General features: G+C 36.5%; 1 protein-coding gene across 1 annotated transcript in view; it reads right to left on the bottom strand.

The window, feature by feature from the left end:
• GABRA3 (gamma-aminobutyric acid type A receptor subunit alpha3) overlaps nt 1-17520 on the bottom strand; it is a 218160-nt gene that overhangs the window by 12350 nt on the left and 188290 nt on the right. Inside the window, exons 8-9 of the mRNA XM_047765626.1 lie at nt 16389-16541; nt 5896-6107 (exon numbers count right to left, since the gene is read on the bottom strand). Coding sequence (XP_047621582.1) covers nt 5896-6107; nt 16389-16541 — 365 coding nt within the window. The remainder of the gene's footprint in view (nt 1-5895; nt 6108-16388; nt 16542-17520) is intronic.

The following is a 17520-nucleotide window of genomic DNA, read 5'->3' on the forward strand; positions in this document are numbered from 1 at the left end:
CTGAGTTAGATGAACTTCCTGGATTCATCCCTAAGTCCCTTAACCTTTTCTTTTACATTCTCCTTTTTTTTTCCTTTTTACCCTACTTGCAGGAGATTTTCTTCAGTTTATTTTCCCACCTCTTTATTAAGATTTTTATTTTGGAAATTCTTTTTCATTTCAAGAGCTCTTCCTTATTCTCTGGTTTCCTTCTATATTAGCATTCCATTCTTATTTTATGTATGATATATTTACAAATATAAGAGAAAATTTACTTTTGTTTTCCTTAAATTCTCTTTAATTCCCTAAATTAGTTCTGTTCTCGCCAAGATGAGGTTTTTTAAAAAAAATCTTTACTTCTCTCTTTCACATTGCAAACTTCACCTTGGTAATCCATGGTATCCAAATATTATTTGGCAACATAAAAGATGTCTGTATGCTCAGTGTACCTGAGCTAGGCTTGTTGATTGGTAAACTATGATTTAAGAAGATTGGTTGGAAGGAGGTCATTTTATGGGATACTCCAAATGCCAGTATGTAAAGGTATTTTCTCTAGAGACATTCAGCTCCTCTAGAAGAGAAACTTATGCTGTTCTTCAGGAAAGTATATATCTGGCTATAGACATTTTATATCTTGGGCAGGCTCTGGGGTCTAGAGTATTCTATACATAGACTTGTAGCCAGTCCCCCTAATTGCACCCCTGTGATTTGTCTGCGGTACCAGGTACCTCAAATACTGAATTTCTCTAGGGTTCTATCTCACTCCAGCTTGATAAATCAGTTTTTACTCTTTCTTTCAACACTCATTTTTCTAAAAAATAACATTACAATCTCTTGTCTGACTGAAATCCCTTCTCTAATTCTCCTGGTACTTGTGGACTTCTACCTATTTTATTTCTTTACCTCATTTTAGTGAGTTTTTTTAAAGGAAGTGGTAATAAAACATGTAGTTGTTCCTCAGAAGCTCACAGTTCATCTATTTTACAGAGTGCTATTATAAGGCAGTCATTTGTCTTCATTTGAAAATGAGGTTTTGTTCCTGCCTATACCTTAGTTTCCTTTCCTTTATTCCCCCCACCTCACATTTTATCTAATCCTTGATTACAGTAGAGATCAGAAATATATTTCTTAATCATTTACATTAGTTTTTAACAGTTTTGTGCTCACCCATTCTGGCTTTATGAAGCAAATAAGGTTTAAGATGTCTCTCTAAAGGAGGGAAAAGAAATAATTAATTTATTAAATTCCACTAATTTTACTTTCAATGCACTTCATTTTTTTTCTGTGTCAATAGTTCTCTTAGTTCCTTAATATTGTAGCAGTCAAAGCATAGCACCTTCACATTAAAGATCCATTTTTATGCATTCCATAGGTTTTTTTAATTCAAATCTCATAATCACCATCCTTTCAATAACTTAAATAGATTGACTATGGAGAGGGACTGAGGAAGTCTGAGATCAGGATCTTTGCAGAAGAGCTTGACAATTCTTTTTGTTCTTTTTTCATCTTTAGCACTTCTGGAATTGGATAAATGATCATCATTTTTGACATCTACAAATGGTCATCATTTTTGACATCTACATGTAAAGTCTCTTAATCTATTCTAGTCCTCTAACTTCAAATCACCCCTGTACCTATTCCTAGCCATAAAAAACAAGCCTATTAAGATTTTGCACAAGATATCTATGACTTCCTTTCAGTATCTTAAGTTAGCAATCATCATTTCCTCAAGACATCTATCCTTTCTCCATTGTAGTAACCAAACTGGAACAGTATATTTAAACATAGCTCAACCTGTACAGAATAAAAAGGGCTTATCATCTCACTTGTTCTAGGTAATTCCTAATTCAGACTTGAGTTAAATTTGGCTTTTCAAGAGTTACACCACAGCTTATTAAATTGATTTTTCCCTATATCCCAGCATCTTATTTATAACACGCAATTTCTGCTAAGATTTTTTACCCCAGAACTCATTTTGGGGGAATCTATGTATAAGAATTTGTTGCATTTAGCAAATGTTACTGTTTTAATTGCATCCTTTTCTTTCAAACTTCAGAAATTCTCTTTGATTCTAATTCAAAAGATACTCCTCTTCGACCAACATTCATTAATGCCAGATTGCAAATCTGAATCTCCTAAATTATATATTTTCATTTACGTCACTGATGATAGCATTTAAAAAGGAAGGGTCAAAGATAAAGCCCTGTGGCTTACCATAGGAACATCCATTCAGGTTGATGTCATCCATCAGTTAATTCTATTTGAGTTCAACTGGTCAACCAACTACATCGGCTTAATCATACCATTTTTTTTCAACTGCTCTTTCTTCTTAAGACATAATTTTAAAAAGTTAGTTGGACATCTTGATAAAGTCTATATATTTCCTGTTCCACCAGTCTAGTACACTTTTCATACATTTTCTCAAGGTTAGTTTGGCATTATTTCTTCTTAGTGAACTCACACTTGATATCAGTGGTTGCTGCTGACTGCTCTTAAACCATCTGTTTAATAATATAATCTTGGTTACATTTCATTTTAATATGTCATAGCAAGGATATTTTTCCTTACTTTTCTTCTCTGTAAGGAAAATGAGATATAAAAACCAAAACTCCATCTTTGATGAAAATTAAAAGAACTTAGAATTTTTAACCCTCATCCCCAAAAGTAAGGGCTTCTAATACAGTAAAATTGTATCAGGGTGAAGAATACACTAAGGATGCCTACTGTTCTAGATTTTGGGCCAAAAATAGAGTCCTAAAAAGTGAGTGGAAGGACCTGAAAGAGAAAACAAATAAGCTCTGTTTTGAAAAAAAAAATCAATTTTTAGTCTGGTAGCTAAAATATCCTATAATACTATTGGATCACACATAGTATCAGAGGAGGCAGAAAATGGAAAAATTAAAGGATACAATTCTACACACAGAGAGACATAAACACACAGAAACACACACTGCACCATATATGGAGGAAATTCTTGTGAGTTATTTATAAGAATTTATATATAAATAACATATGATACTCAAACTACTCACTTTCAACTGTTTACTCTCAACTACTCACTACTATCCCTACTCATTTTCTTTTTTTTTTTTGTCTTTTTGCTATTTCTTGGGCCGCTCCCGCGGCATATGGAGGTTCCCAGGCTAGGGGTCCAATCGGAGCTGTAGCCACCGGCCTACGCCAGAGCCACAGCAACGCAGGATCCGAGCCGCGTCTGCAACCTACACCACAGCTCAGGGCAACGCCGGATCGTTAACCCACCGAGCAAGGGTAGGGACTGAACCCGCAACCTCATGGTTCCTAGTCGGATTTGTTAACCACTGCGCCATGACGGGAACTCCCTACTCATTTTCTTAGTCCCTTCCCAAAATGATACTTTCATAATATAGCAGCATGAGTAAACAACTCCTCTAATACAACTTCAAGTAATAATTGAAAAAAAACCAATATGGTACTGATGCAAAATATGTTACAAAGAGGAGGTAAAATGACCAATATAGGTTTGTAGAACAACAAACACAGAACACTTGAAAAAAATGTCAGCAGAAATCATAAAATTAATATAAGGGAAAATAATACTACTACAGAAATGAAGGTGATTAGACACTGGTAAAAATGGTCAGAGACATAGAAGATAGATAGACTTGAGAAAAATGAAATGGAAAATAACAGAAATTATTTGAGAAAAATGGTAGATATGAGAGTTCCCATCGTGGCTCAGTGGTTAATGAACCCGACTAGGAACCATGAGGTTGCAGGTTGGTCCCTGGCCTCGCTCAATGGGTTAAGGATCCGGCGTTGCCATGAGCTGTGCTGTAAGTCACAGATGTGTCTCGGGTCCCGTGTTGCTGTGGCTGTGGTGTAGGCTGGCGGCTACAGCTCCGATTCGACCCCTAGCCTGGGAACCTCCATATGCCGCGGGTGTGGCCTTAGAAAAGGCAAAAAAAAAGACAAAAAAATGGTAGATATGAAGGACAAAGTTCTACTACACGTATAATCTATGCTTCTAGGAAGATGAGAGAGAAAAAATGTGTTTTGTGAAAGTTCTCCTAAAACAAAGACAGTTATGAATTCTATAGGCTTAAAGGGCAACATGCTGTCCTAGGAAAAATTCATACAGATAGATCAAGATACATCCTTTTACTAGAATTTGTAAATAAAAGACACATTTATGTGGACTTCCAGGTCATAAAATCAAGCCCCCCTATTATATGAGAGCTTCTCAGGCTGGTCTTAAATTTCTTTAAGAAAAACTGTATGGGAACTGTATTTCCTACTATCTTCCATGTGTAAATTTATCTGTCTTGTGTTTTTATTTGAATTCTCTTTGAGCTGTTGTACAAATTATAGGTCACATCCTCTTTTATGATGTCCACATAGACACTAACTGATATACTCAGTTCTAGCACTGAATGTTGTTATGAAGAAATGTAAAACCTTGAAGTAACTAAGCAATGAATGGGAAAATGGACAAAAGGGCTCTTTTGAGAAAAGAACCTATTTAAATGTAGAACAATGACTAATCAACTGTAGAAATTATGGCTGCATAAAAGCAAGTAAATGCTAAAAAACTTAATGTAGAAATAATATAAGAAAAGGTGGGAAATAACAGGGACTGGTAAAGAGAGAAGGTGAGGGTAGGATAAGTATAGTAATTTCCTTATATCTTGTAGTGGGTGAAGAATCAATAGACCCTGTTCATAACTGATAAATCAAATATTAGATTGGTAAACATATTTTAAGGATACAAAGGTAACAACTAGACTAATTATAATAATCAACCAACAAATTCCTATGGTAAAGTAGATGGAATAAGTAAAAACATACTTATTCCTTCATAATTTATAGCAAAGAGTTAATAAATTCTATCTAAATAAATAGTTGAAATCTATTATAAAATGTTTCTAACTCGTCAATCTATATTCTATGGAATCTATATTTTCCTCTAGTTTGAAAAAATCTTCATTATGTTTTCTCTTCTTCATGATTCTTCAAAGAATACTAGAATGGTTCTGGGACCACATCTGCCAGGTTCTTTTTTAGCATCTTTTGATAGCCTTCATCTAGAGCAAGGAATCTGAACTCTTTAAACTAGCCAATGATAATAACTTTGATTTCACTGTATTCATGTTTTCTTTTCTACCAATTCTAGGTGGCTTATTGGTTCTTTTTTTCCCCCTCTCTTTTTTCTTCTTTCTCATCCATTTACTAATCCAATTAACATTAATTCAGCTTTTACTATGTGTCAAATGCTGTGCAAGGATACTAACTAGTTAGAAAGAATGCAGACAAACCCTTGTCCTCAAGAAGTTCAGTCTAGCGAGGAAGCAAATAACTCTAATACAAATAAATGCTTTTAATATCATGAGCACCCTCCTCCAACCCCAACAAAAGCTAAAGCTATCTGGAAATTCTGGAAAGGTTTTATGGAGAAAATAGCACTTCATCTGGGTCTTTATCAGGCAAGAAAATAAGAAAAGAACATTCCAGGTAGAAAATAAAAAATAAGCAAAGACATAGAAGGAATGATGATCACTTTTGTTTGATCATAATGGGAACATACTGGAAAAGAGAGAGGCAGAGTGGCCTAGAGACTGTTCTCTGGGTTGAGGATAAGTCCACTCTTCTGGGTGAGTTTGTAAGTACAACTGGTTCCCCTTGGGTTCAGCAGTATCACACTTAGGTTTGGTCCCTCACCATAAGATATCAGCCCTCCGCGATACCTACCCTCTTTTCTTTGTCCCCAGCAAACACTCCACATTGCCAAGAAGCACTCCAGTTGAGAATTGGATTGATGACCCCAGTGAATAGCACACAGCCCTGGCCAGTTCCCACAGGCTGCAGGCTGCCCACTCCTGGTTTCAATACAGTTCTCTCAGGGAGTGCTTCCCAGCCCCCACTATTGCTGTGTCTTACCTTCATCTCCAGGGCCTCTGGCACCTTCTTGCCTTCCCAAGCCCAACTGCGCTTTGTGAAGTAGTTGACGGTGGCGAATTCAATCAGCGCAGAAAATACAAAGGCATAACAGACGGCTATGAACCAATCCATGGCCGTCGCGTATGCCACTTTAGGTAAGGAGTTTCTGGCACTGATACTCAAAGTGGTCATGGTGAGAACAGTGGTGACACCTGGGGAGAGAGAAAAATGAGAAGCAGCTGCCACTGAAAGACATTTAGAGCATACGTGACAAGATCACCAACTTCCTAGTTGAAAGGAGAAAATAAACCCCACTAAAAAATGGCCCCTTTAAAACAAACAAAAAACCCCTAGAATGTCAGAGTAGAATGGTTTTACCTAGTAACCACCCCATATCACCTATCATAGGAATAGGAATCTCCAGTATAGCAGTACTAAAAGTTGTCCTCTAACCTCTGCTTAAAAATTTCCATTGAAGACTAGGTAACCTATTTCATTGTAAGAGAGCTTTCTAATTAGAAAAATCTACCTTGTAAATTAAAACCTGTCTTCCTTTAACTCCAAACCCAGTGAATGATCTCGTAGTTCTCTCTGGTGACACAGTAAAGAAAAGCCTGCTCCTTCCTTTTAGAGTTGGAGAGTGTAGCCATGGTTCCTCATGAGTCTAGTCATCTCCTGAATGAATATGGCCAGTTCCTTCTTTTGTTTCTCCTCCTTCCCCATTCTGGTAGTTCTCTTCTGAATAGACCATAAGAGACCTCAAGACTCAGGACATGGTCTGATCTTGGTAGGAGTTTCACTTCCCTTACTGTGGATGCTGTTCTCCTAATAACACAACTGTAGAAAATGGTTCTTTAGCTGCATCACAGTCTAGGTCCTATTGAATTTGTGGACAAACAAAATCATTATATCATCTATTTCTTATGAATTGTTGCCAAGCCAGAGCTTGCTTTTAAACCAATTGATTCTTTCTCTTGGTAGCATTTATTAACCTAAATTTAAGGCTTTCTTTTATTTACTTTTAAATTCTATTAACATTTTCTTCTAATTTCTTCATATTTTAGATATACGTATGAGCTATACACAGTGTTGTACTTAACAATAAGAGCTTAAAGTCAAACTCAGACTAAAACTCTAACAATCCCACCTACTTGTAAAATGACCTTGAACAAGGTGTTTTACCCTACTGAGCCTCAGTTTTATCATATGCAAAATGTGTGTGATGATACCAGACTCAGAGATTTGTTGGGGAATCCATAAGATGATGTTTATAAAGCCCACAGCACAATATCTAGCACAGAATAATCCCTCAATAAATAGAAGCTTCTATAGTTAACATTACTCTTATTTTTACTGTTATTAACAATAGTATGGTCATAGTTATATAATTAATTATAGTAGTATAATTATAATATTTTTAAATAATATAATGGTAATTTTATAATTATTAGTAATAGTATTTTAGTCTTTAATACCTACACTAGAAGCTAGAAGTCCTGAGTTCTGCCACTTAACTTGCTTTGTATCTTGGGCAATTTCCCTAATCTCTCCTTGCCTTCATTCTCCCCATCTATGAATATTCTATACAGTCTCCCCTAGAATCAGTTGTGTACCCAAAGTCTTCCAAAACTGAGGAAGAAGGAATAGTCAGAACCTCCTTCTAAGTGTTGGATTACTCAAGAGGATGGGGAATGAGAGCCTGGTGAGCCTAATTCAAGCAGGGCATGAAAGGAAGTCCTAATGGGGTGAGAGGTGTTATATAGAAAAGCAAGCAGATAAGGCATATTAAATATTAACTCTACTCAGAGAGTCAACCATGTGTGCTACAGCCTCTGGAGCCTCCTTTCATATCTTGATTCCCTGAGTACCTTATGTACACATTTACTATATAAATTAAAATCCAGACTGGAAAAGACTTAATACAGTTTCAACAGGCAGACCCTAAAGGAGCACCTTTGCACAAGCTAGGCAGAGAGTTAACCAAGACTGATTAGCAGAAACATATTTTAAGCCCTGTCAGGAATCAGCCACACAGCTAGCACTTCATAACACACTTCTGAATTTGTAGCCTAGTAAGCTCTGAGAATGGATCCAAGACTCAATAACCCTCTGATCACACTGAGCAAAAATAATTTACAGAAGAAATTAGTTATCTCATTTATGGTTATCAGCAAATGCAGTTGTCCACCCTGGCACATTCGTAGCATCGCCAAAGCATGGATGAAGAGAACTATACTGCAACAAAAGTGATTCTCAGTAGAGATGTTTAGAACTCTAGTCTGTTGAGGCTTAATTAGAATTGTCATCTTGTGAAGAACTCTGAACCAGTCAGAGCTAGTAGAACCTTTAATCAAGCATTTGGTGCACTTCATGGTTGGACAAGAGCTTTGGCATTTTAAAAGAGATCCAGGCTTGCCACTTGGTGCTTCTTTTGCAAGACTTGTCTGCAAGTTTTTTTGTCACTGCTCTCCTCACTTCCTTTGAAGACTTCTAAAAGTCTAGTATGCTTCTGTAGTAATGCATGTCTGTCCCACCCAACTAGAATTGCTTGAGAGCAGGGACCATGGATAATCCATCTCAATCTTTTCAACTCTGAACACAATACCTTGCAAAGAGTAGGCCCCTAATGTATATGTCATGAGTAGAACTGCTCTGCCCAGCCTATAGCCCATAGCAATGCAACACATTTGTTCCCATCAGAGTAAGTACTGTATTTTTCTTATAGGAATGATGTTATAATTCAGCAATATAGTTCTTTTGGGTGCACCCATGGCATGTGGAAGTTTCTGGGCCAGGGACTGAAACTGCATCATAGCGGTAACCCAAGCCACTGCAGTGACAATGCTAGGTCCTTAACCCACTAAGCCACCAGGGAACTCCTCAACAATATAGCTCTTGCTCTCTTCTTTTGTCTAGCATTGACAACTGCCTTACTAAGTTAGGTCCTGGGGGTAGGAAAATTAAAACATTTCAGACCACAGCATTCACCAGAAGATAATCAGAATTAATAATATTTCATCTACCTGTTGAGCTCAGACACTACCACAAAGATAAGGATTTTTGTCATTCATTATCAGTCAGGCTTAATCCTGTTTTACAAAGTACATTATGGAATATGACCCAGTCCCCATTCCTTCTTTATAACCCATTTCTCCCAGACTCTTCTAATCTCCAACTCTGCTGCTCTATAACCAGCAAATAAACCCATCTCCTCAACCCCTTTTCTGAATGCACATCTCTCTTGATCTTAACTGAAACCTAACTCTCCTTTTGTGTGTGCTATTTCACTTCTTGAAAGGTGGTTGATCATTCAGAATCAAGTGCTCAAGAGGCAGGGGTCCATATTTTCCTTATCTCTGGTACACTTTTTTCTTTCTCTTTACTTAGTTTCTTTTTTTTATTATTTTCCCACTGTACAGCAAGGGGATCAAGTTATCCTTACATGTATACATTACAATTACATTTTTCCCCACCCTTTGTTCTGTTGCAACATGAGTATCTAGACAAAGTTCCAAAACTCTACTTAAAAGAGACACATGCACCCGCATGTTCATTGCAGCACTATTCATAATAGCCAGGACATGGAAACAACCCAAATGTCCATCGACAGATGATTGGATTCGGAAGATGTGGTATATATACACAATGGAATACTACTCAGCCATAAAAAAGAATGACATCATGCCATTTGCGGCAACATGGATGGAACTAGAGAATCTCATACTGAGTGAAATGAGCCAGAAAGACAAAGACAAATACCATATGATATCACTTATAACTGGAATCTAATATCCAGCACAAATGAACATCTCCTCAGAAAAGAAAATCATGGACTTGGAGAAAAGACTTGTGGTTGCCTGATGGGAAGGGGAGGGAGTGGGAGGGATCGGGATCTTGGGCTTATCAGACACAACTTAGAATAGATTTACAAGGAGATCCTGCTGAGTAGCATTGAGAACTTTGTCTAGATACTCTGGTACACTTTAGACCATTATATCATAGTCTTGTGAAATCTATTCTCTGAGACTTCTACTAGCTGGTGATACCCCTCTCCATATTTTCTCTTAGGTATCATCTACAGAATACTTCAGTCACCCCAAAGATTCCTTAGTGACCATTCCATCCCATCCTTGGCCCCAAGTGACCACTGCTCTGCTTTCTTTCAACATGGTTTAAGTTTTTCTCACTAAATTTTCATATAAGTATCACATAGTATGCATTCATTTATGTCTGGCTTCCTTTACTCAGCCTAATATCCTTTAGGTTCAGTAAAACAAACAAATGAATATAAGAAAACATGAACATACTCATGGTATAGAAAACAATCTAGTGGTTAACAGTGGGGAAGAGGGCAGGGGCAAGATAAGGGTAGAGGACTAAGAGGTCCAAACTACTATGTATAAAATAAATAAGATACAAGGTATAGCACAGGGAATAGATACAATATTTTACAATAACTTTAAATGGATAATCTATAAAAACTTCTGAATCACTGATATATACCTGAAACTAATATATTAAAAATAAACTAGTTTTTCAGTTGAAAAAACTAAAAATAAAGAGATATCACCATAAGTACACCCAAAAAAATATCCTTTAGGTCCATTCATGTTGATGAATCTATTTAATTTCAGAGTAGTATTCCACTGTATTGAGATAGCATAATTTGTTCATCTCTTCACCTATTAATGGACATATGGACTGCTTCCAATGTTCAACTATTATGTATAAAGCAGCTAGGAAGATTTGCATAAGTCTGTGTGAGCATATGCTTTCACTTCTCTTGGTAAACACCCAGGGATGGAACTGCATAATTATATGGTAAGCATATATTTAACCTTATATAAGAAAATGGCTTCTTAAGTGGTTGTAATATTTGACATTCCCATCAGACATATGATAGTTTCAGTCTGCATGAATCTTTGATTTATAAAAATTAAGTATTAAGTGCTACTTTTACACATTTCCTTGACAATAAAAGTCCTTAGACATTTTATCTCCATGTATCCCATCTCAACTTACATAGATTTTACTGTGGTCTAGTCTTTTATTCTAAATATATGTATACCCTATAAGCCATTATCATATATTCAGTAGCCATTTAGCATTATCTACATATTATTTTTATTCTTTTATAATGCATCTATTTTTTGCTTTTTTTTTAAGGGGCCACACCTATGACATATGGAAGTTCACAGGGTAGGGGTTGAATTGGAGCTGCAGCTGCTGGCCTATGCCATAGCCACGGTAATGACAGATCCTTACCCCATGGAGCAAGGCCGGGGATCAAACCTGCATCCTCATGGATACTAGTCAGGTTCATTACTTGCTGAGCCACAACGGAAACTCCCCTTTTATAATGTATCTTAAACCTACTTTCTAGGATAATTTTCCTTTTGCTTGAAGAACTCCTGTTGGTGAGGATTTAATGAGAATGAATATTTGGTGGACATTTTTTCTTTTGTCTATAAATGTCTTTATTGTTTCTGTTAAACTCAACTGGTATCCCTTCATGGCTCAGTGGTTAACGAACCTGACTAGGATCCATGAGGATGAGGGTTTGATTCCCTGGGCTCACTCAGTGGGTTAAGGATCCAATCTGGCATTGCCATTAGATGTGGTGTATGTCGGTGGCAGATGTGGCTCGGATCCTGCATTGCTGTGGCTGTGGTGTAGGCCAGCAGCTGTAGCTCCAATTCAACCCCTAGCCTAGGAACTTCCATGTGCAGTGAGTGTGGCCCTAAAAACAAACAAACAAACAAACAAACAAATAAATAAATAAAATAAATCAGTGTACTTTTTCCCAGGCGGCTTTTAAGATTTTTTTCCTTTGTTTTCAGAAGTTTCACTATAATGTATCTGTTTGTGTGTCTTTTAAGTTATCCTACTTGGGTTCATAGGGCTTTTATAATTGTGCCTTTATGTCCTTCATCAGGTTTGGATAGCATTCTGCCATTATCTCTCCAAAAACTGCTTCTGCTCCATTTGCTTACTTCTCTCCTTCTGAGATAACAATTACTTCTGTGTTCAACCTTCTTAATAAATCATATATGTCATTTTTCCCTCATGCATTTTCTACATTTTTTGTCTAGGTATTTTCTTCCAGTTCATGAGTTCTCCCTTCAATCTTATCTAAACTACTGAGGTTTTAATCTGTTTTTTCCAGTTTTAGAATTCCAAATGTGTTTGCTCTCTCATGCATGCTCCCTCTTTCCCCCCACATCATTTACATGCTAGAATTCTCATGTTTCTTTCAACTACTTAAACGCATTCATCACAGCTATTTTGAAAGTTTGATAACTCAAATATCTAGAGTCCCAATAGGTCTGTATTTTTTAACTGGGTTATAATTTATATCCAATAAAATTAAAAGTTTGTACATTTCAAAATGAGCATATGTACATAAATGTGTAACTACCCCAATCAAGATATGCCCATTTTCACTCAATCCACCATCCCACAGGAAAGCACTGCTTTGGTTTTTGGTCTCTAATATCATGGCTTAGTTTTGCCTGTTTTGGAATTTCATATAAATAAAATTATATATTATGTACTATTTTGTGTTTGGCTTCTTAGTTTGACATAATTTTTGATATTCAACCATATTTTAATATAAATCAATATTTGTTATTCCACTCTATGAATATACTACAATATTCACTCATTGATATACATTTCTATGCTTTCCAGTTTGGAGCTTTTATGAATAAAGTGGTTATGTATATTCTTGTAAAGCCTTTTATGGATATATGTTTTCATTTCACATGAATACATATCTAGGAGTGAAATACCTAGATTTTAGGGTAAATGTATTTTTAACTTTATAAGAGTCAAACTCTTTTTCCTAAGTGGTTGTACCATTTTATATCCTCACTAGAAGTGTATGAAAATCCTAATTGCTTTTCAATGTCACAAATATATGGAATTGTCAACTCTTTTTAATTTTAGCCATCCTAGTGTTTATAAAGTGATGTTTCCAAGTGGTTTTAAATTGCGTTTCTTAGTTAACATTGTGGCTCAGCAGTAATGAACCCAACTAGCATCCATGAGGACGCAGGTTCGACCCCTGGCCTCAATTAGTGAGTTAAGGATCCAGCATTGCTGTGAGCTGTGGTGTAGGTCGCAGATGTGCCTGGGATTTCATGTTGCTGTGGCTGTGGTGTAGGCTGGCAGCTGTAGCACCAATTCAACCCCTAGCCTGGAAACTTCCATATGCCACAGATACAGCCCTAAAAAAAAAAGATTAAAAAAAAAGACCCAAAAATTGCATTTCTTGATATAAAATGATGTTAAGTATCTTTTCATGTGCTTATGGGCATTTATATATATTCTTCATGAAAGGTCTGTTCTTTCCTTTTTCTAATTTTTTAAAATTGGATTCTTTGTATTTTCATTATTAAATTGTAGGAGCTCCATAGACTTTGTCAGATCCGTACATATAAAACATATATTCTCTATGTCTGTGGCTTGCCTTTTCATTTTCTTAATGTTATCCTTTGATGAATGGAAAGTTTTAATTTTGATGAAGTCTAATTTATACTTATTTTATTTTTTTCTTTCTTTCTTTTTATTTATTTATTTATTTATTTATTTTTGCTTTTTAGGGCTGCACCCGTGGCATATGGAGGTTCCCAGGCTAGGGGTCTAATCTGAGCTATAGCTGCCAGCCTATGCCACAGCCACAGCAACACCAGATCCGAGCCATGTCTGCGACCTACACCACAGCTTGGGGAAACGCCGGATCCTTAACTCACTGAGGGAGGCCACGGATTGAACCTGCAACCTCATGGTTCCTAGTCAGATTTGTTTCTGCTGCACCACGACAGGTACTCCTACTTATTTTCTTCATTGTTATTACTTTTTTTGTGCACTAAGGAATTTCTGCCTTCCAAAGGTTGCAAATATATTGCCTTATATTGAGTTCTAAGAGCATTATATTTTTAGCTTTTATATTTAAGAAAGACCATGATGAATGTCAAATTAATTCTCTGCAATGTCATCTATGTCATAAGTCAGGTTTTCATATTTGTGGGTCTATTTTTACTCTCTATAGTGTTTCATTTATTTTTCTTTACCTTGTACCAATAACACACTGTCTTAATTACTATAGCTTTTTAATCATTTTCTACATCTTACAGACAAGTTCCTCCATTTTGTTCTTCTTTAGGAGGATACTGGCTATCCTTGGCTCTTTGTCCTTACATAAAAATTCTGCATAATTTTAAATTAATATTTTATCTTGGAGGCTCTCACATCAATGCAGTTAGTGTTATAAATATGAACTCTAAACTCATGTGAGGCCGAGTTAAAAAATAAATTTTTAAGGAAGCCTATATTTTACATAGAGCTCATGCCAAAATAGATATGCTTCCTCATTATCTCCCTGTATTTGTAGTGCTCTTTTGCATGAAGGTCATAACCCTTCAATAGTATTAGATTTATGGAGGTGAACCCTTTTATATGTTTCTTATGACTTATGTAACAAATTATCATAAATTATGTGGCTTAAAACAACACAGATACATTCTCTTACAATTCTGGAGGCCAGAAGTCTGAAGTCACTTTTACTGGGCTAAATTCAAGGTGTCAGCAGGGTTTTACTCCCTCTGAAGGCTCTAGAGGGAGAATCCATTGCCTTTTCCAGCTTCTAGAGTCACATTGGCTCATGAGTCCCTTCCTCCTCTTTCAAAGCATAGCATCTTCAAATCTCTCCTGCTTCCTTCATCATATTGCCTCCAGCCAAATATCTCTCTGCCTCACTCTATAAGGACATTTGTGGTTGCATTTAGAGCCTATCCAGGTAATGCAAGATAGTCTCCCATTTCAAAATCCTTAACTAAGTTCAAATCTGCAAAGTCCTCTTATCATAAAAGATAACATTCACAAATTTCAGAGATAATGACATGGCTATCTTTGGAGGCCATTACTACCACAGTCCTAGTTCTAAACCTTAATTTCATTTAGGCTCAAAGCCTTTCTTGTGTAATATTAAAACTCAAACTCTTATTTACCAAGGTCAGTAGTCTATCTTTCCATTTTCCTTCTACAATATCAGCTCATGTGGTTAGCATTCCAGTTTTCAGTTCTTTAGTCCATTTGGGCTGCTGAGGATTTATTGTGAGCTAAAATATCAAAAAAGAATGTTTTCTATGCTTTTTCTTTTTTTTTTTAGGATTTTGTAAAGGAAGATTTTTCAGTATATCTAGTTTGTTATATTTCCAAAATTGGGCATCTTTAACCTACTCCTATGCAGATTTTGCTTTCCCTATTTCACTAGAACTGTTATTTTCAAATCACTAACAACCATGCATATCATGACACCCAACAAACAGTTTTTATTTACATTTTACCTGAACATATAGAATTCACCCCAGAGGATTACTCCCTGCTTCTTGAAACACTCGCTTTTCTTGACTTCCATGATTTTGCACCCTTCTAGTCTTTATAATTTGTTCCTACTTTACAGGTTATTCTTTCTCTTTCTCCACTATTGTCTCCTCTTGTACCTGACCTAAAATGCTTATTATTGAAAAATCACTTACTATCTTAGATCTACACAGCATAGCTTCAGAATATTGGTAGGATAATCAGCCATCTGTGTGATTCCTCAGCATATCCAAGACAGTTTAGTAGATTAAAAGAATTAGTTAACCTTTATCTCCTAAAACAACAACAACAAAAAAAAACAGGTAGAATTTTTTTTTTTTTGCTTTTTAGGGCCACCCCCACAGCATATGGGAGTTCCCAGGCTAGGGGGTCAAACTGGAGCTACAGCTGCCAGCCTACACCACAGCCCACAGCAGCACCAGATCCTTAACCACTGAGCAAGACCAGGGATCAAACCTGAATCCTCATGGATCCTAGTCATGTTTGCCAACCTCTGAGCCACGAAGGGAACTCTGAAAATGTTTTAAAGACTTATGTGTTTTAAGTCTCCAGGGAAAAGTGCTAATGATATGCAAATATCATATAAAAGAACAATAAATTCATATTGAAGAACATTTAATTGTAAGTACTATTGTAAAAACCTTCAAACTTTGTGTAGCTCTTACTGAATATTAGATACCTTCAAAAAGGTTAGAGAAGCAGCAGCAAACTCAGATGGTCATATAAAAAATAGGTCAAAAAAAGCCCCCAATCCACTTATCTGTTTTCAGTTTAGTTTCCCACCCTTCACTTTCTCCAGCTCTGCTCACTATAATTTCCTTTCCTTTTCACTGAAGTCTCTGTCCCTCTCCAGGTCCTGAAGCAAACCTGACTGAGACAGGAAGCATTTCAATAAATTTTACTACTCCAACACTCTTCTTATTCCCACTTCTTTTTAAGAATTCAGTTGCTGGAAACGCCAGATTCAAGGACTTAGTTACTAATGCAGGGCTCAGGTGTTGTTGCTCCCAGGAACAATTTTTCCATCTTCCTTACCCCTACTGTGACTGCCCAGCATAACACTTTGCAAATGTACTCCCCCTTATTTTCCATAAAACAGCACTCACCAAAGACCGTGCGGGCAGGGACAGACTCTCTGTTGAGCCAGAAAGACACTTGTGACAGAATGACAGTCATGATACATGGCAAGTAGGTTTGGATCACAAAATAGCCAATTTTTCGCTTGAGATGGAAGTGGGTTGTCATGACAACATATTCTCCTGGAGAAAGAGTAAAATTAGACATTACGCAGCCAAATAAACATTGTTGGCTCAAGGTGGGCTCCAATTCAATTCACCAAGCTCCTTAACCTTATACTCAAAATGAGATGTTCCAGCACCTCTCAGATCCACATAATCAGATCTCTTTAATGATCATGAAGTAATGCAGAGATGGTTTTTTTTTTTTGGTGAAAATTTAGGCTAACAGTGTAACAACACAGCTTGCTCAGAGCAATTCTGACACAAGTTCATTCAACTATATTAGTGTCCTCATGTAAATAATAATAATCTCTTCTGTAAAATTTGCTGTGTGATTGACATTCTTCTAGAACTTTAACATTCTTAAAGTATTTAATCTTCACAACAACCCTGTGAAGTAGGTATTATTATTATATTCATTTATGGGTCAAAATAAACTGAGGCAAAGAGAGACTGAGCAATTTACAGGTTATCCACATAGTCGTAGAGCCTGAATTCAAGGCCAGATGGTTTTGCTCCACCGCTTATGCTTTCTAACAACTATGCTCTGCTATTTGAATGGATTTATTGGTTAAAACCAAAAATTCACATAGCATGATATGGGCTGGCCCACATCACCCCTCTTGAAAATAAGAGTGAACAATTATTGAACTGTTATGTTCCAAAGAATTTCAAGTGTTTTTGTAGTAGTAATTTTATACCCTCCCACCAACCCCGTAAAAAGTACTAATTATTACCCCATGTTGTTAAGTACAATAATTATCAGTCTTAGTGGATTTGTTAGCAGCATCATATACATTGACCACTCCATCCTCCTGAAAGGAATCTCTTCACCAAACTTCTAGGACATGATGTTCTTCTGGTTTCCCTCCTACGTCATGACCTCTCCAATCTCCTTTGCTGGTTCCTTTAAATTCTCAATGTTTGAGGAGGTCAGGACTCAGTACCTGTACCTGTCTCACTCCCTTGGCATTTTCATCCAGGCCTGTATCTTTAAATA

The sequence above is a fragment of the Phacochoerus africanus genome, chromosome X, assembly GCF_016906955.1.
Source record: "Phacochoerus africanus isolate WHEZ1 chromosome X, ROS_Pafr_v1, whole genome shotgun sequence".
In the NCBI taxonomy this organism is placed as follows: Eukaryota; Metazoa; Chordata; class Mammalia; order Artiodactyla; family Suidae; genus Phacochoerus; species Phacochoerus africanus.